The sequence below is a fragment of the Cucurbita moschata genome, unplaced genomic scaffold (assembly GCF_002738365.1).
Source record: "Cucurbita moschata cultivar Rifu unplaced genomic scaffold, Cmos_1.0 Cmo_Scf00009, whole genome shotgun sequence".
Taxonomy (NCBI): domain Eukaryota; kingdom Viridiplantae; phylum Streptophyta; class Magnoliopsida; order Cucurbitales; family Cucurbitaceae; genus Cucurbita; species Cucurbita moschata.
The window spans coordinates 732,433-738,826 of record NW_019268525.1 but is presented as its reverse complement, the minus strand read 5'-3'; the positions used below and the strand labels follow the sequence as shown (position 1 = coordinate 738,826).

Below are 6,394 nucleotides of genomic sequence, written 5' to 3'. Positions count from 1 at the left end.
GTTTTTTTTTTTTTTTTTTTTTTGAATATTACGACTGTTTAATTAAAATTATTATTTTTGAAATGTAAAAATTCAAAATAAGCCCCCACCTATAACTAGAAGCCTTGATATTTCTCAGCACTGAACCAGCGCGTGTTATGCACGACATCTATAAATTATTATTATTATTCTCCTTTTTAACCATTTATTGAAATTTAAAAATTGTCATTATTTGAGAATTTTTAACATTAGAAATAATATATATATATATAGAAAAAACTCGCCCACACACTTATTATTAAATTATTAATCAATTATATTAATAATAAGAAGGAAGTTAAAATCTTTTTAAAAAAAAGAAGAGAAAAAAAAGAAGTAATTGGCTACACGGACCCGGTAAGAGCGTGAAGCTGGATCCATTCAGTTCTTCGTGCATGTTGCATCGGACTGCATTGAAAATGAACCATTTAAAAAATCAAAATGAATAATAAATAATAAATAATATTATTAATAATAGGTAAGTAAAAAAAATTGACTTTTATTAGTATGAGAGTCAACCAAAAATATAATATTGGTTCTTGGAGAAATTGCAGCCTAAGAAATCCAAACGCGATTGAGACGTAAGAAACTCCCAGTTATAAATACAACTTTCGTTCCCCCGTCGGATTCAAATTCATCGTTCACAAATAGAAATACGAGAGAAAAAGAAACGGAAAACAAAAAGTCTAACAGTATGTGCGCAGTTGCAGTGCCGAAGACGACGACGACGATGACGAATTCATTATTCTCATCTCCAAAAATTGCTTCACTACTCTACAAGTCCTCGCTGAATTATTGTTGTTCTTCTCCTTCTTCTTCTTCTTCTTCTTCTTCTTCTTCTTCTTCTTCGCCGAGATCGGTGTCCAGTCCTAGGAAGCTTCATGTTTCTGCTTCCTCAACGTCGCTGTTGCCATCGACGCCGCAACTTCCGCCTTCTGTTTCGCCGTTGGCTGTTGATACGGTTTTGAAGAGGAAGAGGCCGGCAAGGATCAATGTTCCGCAGTCGATTGATTTTATTGGATTTGGATTTGAGCAACCGGAGGTGATGGAGGAGGAAGAGGAAGAATACTCGGTTTATTGTAAAAGAGGAAGAAGACGCATCGCCGTGGAGGATCGATTCTCAGCCACTGTTGGAATTCAAGGAGATTCTCGACAGGTATTCGAAAATTCAGATCTCAAATTGCATCTTCCTTCTGTTTGATTTCAACGTCAACACAGAAGATTAGATTTATGTTTATTTTGGTGCTGAACTTTCACTTTCACTTTCAGGCTTTCTTCGGAGTTTACGACGGGCATGGCGGAGCAAAAGTGGCGGAAATCGCAGCTAAAAGAATGAGCGAGAACGTGATCGATCAAGTGACGAGAAGAACCGATTCGGAACTTGAGGAAGCAATCAAAGACGGTTATCTCGCCACCGATCGGGAAGTATCAGAGGAAGGCGTCAGTGGCGGAGCCTGTTGCGTGGCCGCATTGATTCGGAACGGAAATCTCGCAGTCTCGAACGTCGGTGATTGTCGTGCCGTGTTGAGCCGAAGGGGAAAAGCCGAAGCCCTAACCTCCGACCACCGCCCTTGCAGAGAAGACGAGAGAAACCGGATCGAAAATTTGGTAAGAATCGGAAGCTCTTGTTGGTGGATAAAATTGATGGAGATCTCGTTCTTAATTTGCGTGTTGTGTATGTGTAGGGCGGTTACGTAGACTATTGCCGTGGTGCGTGGAGAGTTCAAGGAACATTAGCTGTATCGCGAGCCATTGGAGACGATCATCTGAAACAGTGGGTGATATCGGAACCAGAGACGAGAATGGTGAAGATTGAGGACGATTGTGATTTCTTGATCCTTGCTTCTGATGGATTTTGGGACAAGGTGAGCTTCATGATGATTTCAACCCTCCAGTCTTGAATTGATCATACAACATACACTCAACGACAATCAGGTTTCTAAAACAACTTTCGATTTTCAGGTTAAAAATCAGGAAGCAGTAGACATAGTACAGAGCCTTTGCGGCGTAGAGATGGAGAAGCCAAAGCTATTCGCAGCCTGCAAAGAGCTAGCCGCCTTGTCAACATCACGAGGCTCAGTGGACGACACCACTGTTATGATCATCAAATTGTCCTCATTTCTCTGACTCAGATACTCTCATCACCACCCCCTTCTTTCTAACTAACAACTCACAGAAGTCGCAGAATGAGCAGTGGCATGATCTAGCAAGGGCGCGGCCCCGGAATGGCAGCACTGGCTTCGACGTTTTCCCATTCGAAACACTCAACTGACGCCATTTCTGACTTCAAACCAACCAAGTGGCTGAATCACAATCTTCTTTCTTCTTCCACAGCGAATTAATTCAAATATGCAATAAACTTCTGAATTTGTGTCTTCTAATACATGTCAGTAACTTCAATTTGACTATTTGACATGTTCAAAAAATTTTCTTAATATGATCAGCATGTAGGTTGTGAGGACCACCTCAACAACATCAATAGAAACCAACAAGACATAATATATAGATAATATTTTTGTGTTTACACAACGAAGAGTCATTGCGAGAAGAATGACCAAAATGATAGTTCCAAGCAAACTCTAATGCCAATTAAAACCAACCAATTCCAAAAACCTCATATTTGAATCAGCAAGTAATCAAGCAAACAGCTCCCCACATACTTTGGTTGATTTTCTTCCCTTTGTTGAATTTTTTAAAAAAAATTAAATATTTTAAATCCAAACAAACCCATTTAATCTAAATTTCTATCTAGTTCATAACTTTGATTTTTCTCTGTAGCCAAACACTAAAATCTGAAAAGCAACCAACCATAAATTGACGGCTAAGAACATAGAAAGGGAAATTACTCAGTATCTTGGACTCCTGAATCCAGCCCAGGCCCAATATTAGGCCCAATTGAAAGCCCACCATGGGCCCGTAAACTGTCTATGTAATTTCGGACCTCCCGAGCAATCATCCTCTGCATTATCGTTGCCATACAACTCTCGTCCATTTCCCTTTTCCGGTTCCCTTTCTCCTCCGCCGTCGCCGCCACCGTCACATGACGCCGTCCATCGTTCTCCTCGCTATCCACTGTCACCTCCTCTTTCACCTTGACACACGCCGCCGGCACCACCACCTCCCCCGGCAATGACAGCCTCAGCGACGTCTCCGGTCCTTCTCCTTCTCCTTCTCCGCCGCCGTTCCGCTCCACAGCCATTCCAAAGCACCTCCGTTTGAACGATCCTTCCGAATCATCATCATCATCCGACGCCGATCTCGAAACTTCACAACTCGGCCGCTTCATAAACGCCGTGGAATCGGAAGAAAAATCGGCATCGCGGCGGCGCCTGAGCGTCGAGTTCCAGTGATTCTTAATCGCATTGTCGGTCCGACCAGGCAAGAGTCGAGCAATCGTGGACCACTTGTTACCGTGGACGGCGTGCGCCTGAACAATCAGAGAGTCCTCCGCCGGCGTGAACGGACGGTGCTGAACCGCCGGACTGAGCTGATTACACCAGCGCAAACGGCAGGATTTGCCAGAGCGACCAGGAATTCCAGTACTGATCAAAGACCAATTTCTGGGGCCGTGTTCCTCCACCAATTTGATTAAGGTAGCGTCCTCTTGAGGACTCCACGATCCTTTAATTCGAACACTGTTACTGTTGCTGGTTCGATTTGCGAGGGGAATTCCGATTAGAACCATGGCTTTCGTGGATAGGAAGAAAGGGGATTTTGATTCATTAGAGAGTTAGGGTTTTGAAGGATTTTTTGTTTTTTGAGTTCGAAGAAGACGAGAAATAAATGGGGCGTTGATTTGGTAACCGTTTCGGAAAGAGGGTTGTTGGGCATGAACCGTAAAACCGCTACTTCAAATAACGGCTTTGTCACTACTCGGAACTTGTAACAACAAAAACAACAACAAACTAAACGCGTTTTCTTTGCCCCTTTAATTTTATTTAATTTTTATATATATATATATATATATTTTTTAATTTCCGTTCAAATTATTACATTTCCATCTCTGTCCCCATTCTTCCAGATTTATTTCCAATTCGTCCCTCAATTTTAAATTATTTATTTCAATAGTTTGGATTTTGAAAAGTTAGGGTCGAATATGGAAAAAGCCTAATTATTTAGGGAGTAAAATGAAAATAGGTTAAAATATAAGATGGGATGAGAAGAGGAGTAGGTGGAAAGAGTGAATTGGATGATGGGGCAAGTGACGGAAGGACATAACGGGTAACGAGTATCCGTTACATAAATAATAAGGTTCGATTACACACGCGTAGATTCCTTGGACGCTTCCTAACAACTTTCTATGTTCTTATATTCTACGATCTATAATCCAAATTTAAACGCTTTTTTCCTCCAACGCAATAATAACTGAGTTGTCAGATTCTTTTTTCACCAAAATTTAAATCAAACTCAATTTTTACTCCAACAAAATAAGAAAAAATAGAAAAAATAAGATATTATTGCCCGTATAAATTTCATTTTTTTTTTAGGAATGAAGCATTTTTATAGGTTTAGTTTTTAAACATAAAAAACTAAGAACAAAATAGTCATCAAACACGCTTATATGACATAAATTTGATATTTCGAGAATGCCTAGAGATTTAAATGGATTTAAAGGGTCTATATTTTACGCCAATATACCAATCATTTTGATAATTGGAACATACCAAAATATTGAGTTTTCAGTCTAAAAATGAAAATTAGGAAGAAAATTAGGTTAGAAAATGAATGGATAAAGTGAAAGTATTATGCATACATAAGTACAACTGCATATGTTTTCCTAGGTTAGTGATTGGTTAGGTGTTGGTGGTTATGACTTTAAACAAATAGTTGGGTAGTGGTTACTAATTAGTTGGATCACTTTTTTTTTTTTTTATAGATATTTAGTTATTTATTAATATATTTTTTTAATGGTACAAGAACAGTTTACCTGGATGTTTATTAAAACTTAGAGCAACTAATTTGAGTACATAATATTTTAATATCGGCTAATTAGATAATGGTGTTTGTATTATATCTGAATTTTGGATGGATGATAATTAGTATCGATTAATTTTTATTTCAACTATTATATATTAGGTCGAGAAAAAAAAATTTAAATACGACTATTCCATTTTGGAAAATGTGTGTATATATAAGACGTGATATTTTATTATTTTAGAGTTATATAGATTTTTTTGGGTCATAAAATAAAATAGCATTAAAAAGTAAATATATGGTTGGAAGTTAGGTTCTAAGAGCAGCTTTATCTTAAAAAAAGAAACCTTTAGGTAGAAAACTTGTTTTATAAGATAATTTCTAAACAGGATTGAAAACAATTCCTTTTTTTTTTTTCTGAAAAAAAAAAAAAAAGAGATGATTTTTAAAATTTTAAAAATATTTTTATATAACTTCTAATATACATACATAAAATAGCAATATATATATATATATAAAAGGCGAACACCGCAATCATTTTTAATGTTTTTTTTTACATCAACAACTCTTTTTAAGGTTATTTCCATTTTTTTTTTTTACCACAACTCTGGTATATTTTCTTAATTTAGCCCCCAAAAAGAAAAAAGAAAAAAAAGAAAAAAGAAAAAAACTAAACTCTAAGAAGGAATATGGAAAGAGGAGAGTTGGCAGATAAAGATGGGAAAGTTACTATTGTGTAATATCAATTTCTCGAACTTGTTATTATTGAAAATGACTTCTAATTGCTCGGCGTGTTTCGGGACCGTTTTTATTAGCCTAGTCATGAACCACTCTAGTTGGAGCCATGGTCTACCCAACATTGCTTCATATCCTCCTTGCTCGGTTTAAAGATTAGACTAAAGCTAAAGCTTTAGATTAGAGGCATGACATCCTTTTCATTAGTTTTTTTTTTTCTTTGGGCTAAGAAGCTCATAGGTTGTGCGCCAACCATACGTAACTTGAACTGTGATGCCCACAATGCTTAACTATTATCGATCCCTGGCTAATGTTTTTCAAGGAGTATCGGGGGACTTTTTGAGGCTCGAGCCGAAGAGTTAAAGCAAAAGGCCACCGAGCTCGTGAATCATCACTCCATGCCAGTGGATGAAGAGTTAGATGTGGGGCTGACAATCAACGTTCTCTTGGAGAAGAAGAGAGAGACATCGTTGGAATCTGGGAGACTCACAAGATTGAACCCCCACCTCGAGTTCAGATTCTCTGGTGAGATGATTTTTACGAAAATATTCCAACCCCTAACATTACTCTTTGAATGCCCAAACGAGGAGTAAGTAGCTCGAGAAGAAGAGAATAGGTTCAAGCAATGAAATTGTGAAACCGAGTTGGAGAGGTAAAAGATATTTATCGAACAAATTTAAAAGTTAAAAGAATAGAAAATGATTTTTTTTTTTTTTTTTTTTTTTTT

The 6,394-nt window shown here is 37.6% G+C and overlaps 2 protein-coding genes across 2 annotated transcripts; one reads left to right on the top strand and one right to left on the bottom strand.

The window, feature by feature from the left end:
- The first annotated feature begins 623 nt into the window (after positions 1-623).
- Positions 624-2,523, top strand: LOC111446952 (putative protein phosphatase 2C 53). The gene is made up of 4 exons (XM_023085888.1): positions 624-1,174; positions 1,288-1,626; positions 1,704-1,883; positions 1,981-2,523. The coding sequence occupies exons 1-4, from the start codon at positions 713-715 to the stop codon at positions 2,143-2,145; spliced, it is 1,146 nt and encodes a 381-aa protein (XP_022941656.1). The 5' UTR covers positions 624-712; the 3' UTR covers positions 2,146-2,523.
- Positions 2,498-3,889, bottom strand: LOC111446953 (transcription factor MYB44-like). Its single transcript, XM_023085889.1, has one exon. The coding sequence runs from the start codon at positions 3,701-3,703 to the stop codon at positions 2,861-2,863; it is 843 nt and encodes a 280-aa protein (XP_022941657.1). The 5' UTR covers positions 3,704-3,889; the 3' UTR covers positions 2,498-2,860.
- Between the last annotated feature and the right edge of the window lie 2,505 nt (positions 3,890-6,394).

Bases quoted from the DNA above. Each gene is read 5' to 3' on its own strand.
- LOC111446952 (XM_023085888.1), top strand. From the start codon at position 713: ATGTGCGCAGTTGCAGTGCCGAAGACGACGACGACGATGACGAATTCA. The intron at 1,627-1,703 runs GTAAGAATCGGA...GTGTATGTGTAG, and splicing joins GAAACCGGATCGAAAATTTG to GGCGGTTACGTAGACTATTG. The intron at 1,884-1,980 runs GTGAGCTTCATG...TTCGATTTTCAG, and splicing joins CTGATGGATTTTGGGACAAG to GTTAAAAATCAGGAAGCAGT.
- LOC111446953 (XM_023085889.1), bottom strand. From the start codon at position 3,703: ATGGTTCTAATCGGAATTCCCCTCGCAAATCGAACCAGCAACAGTAAC.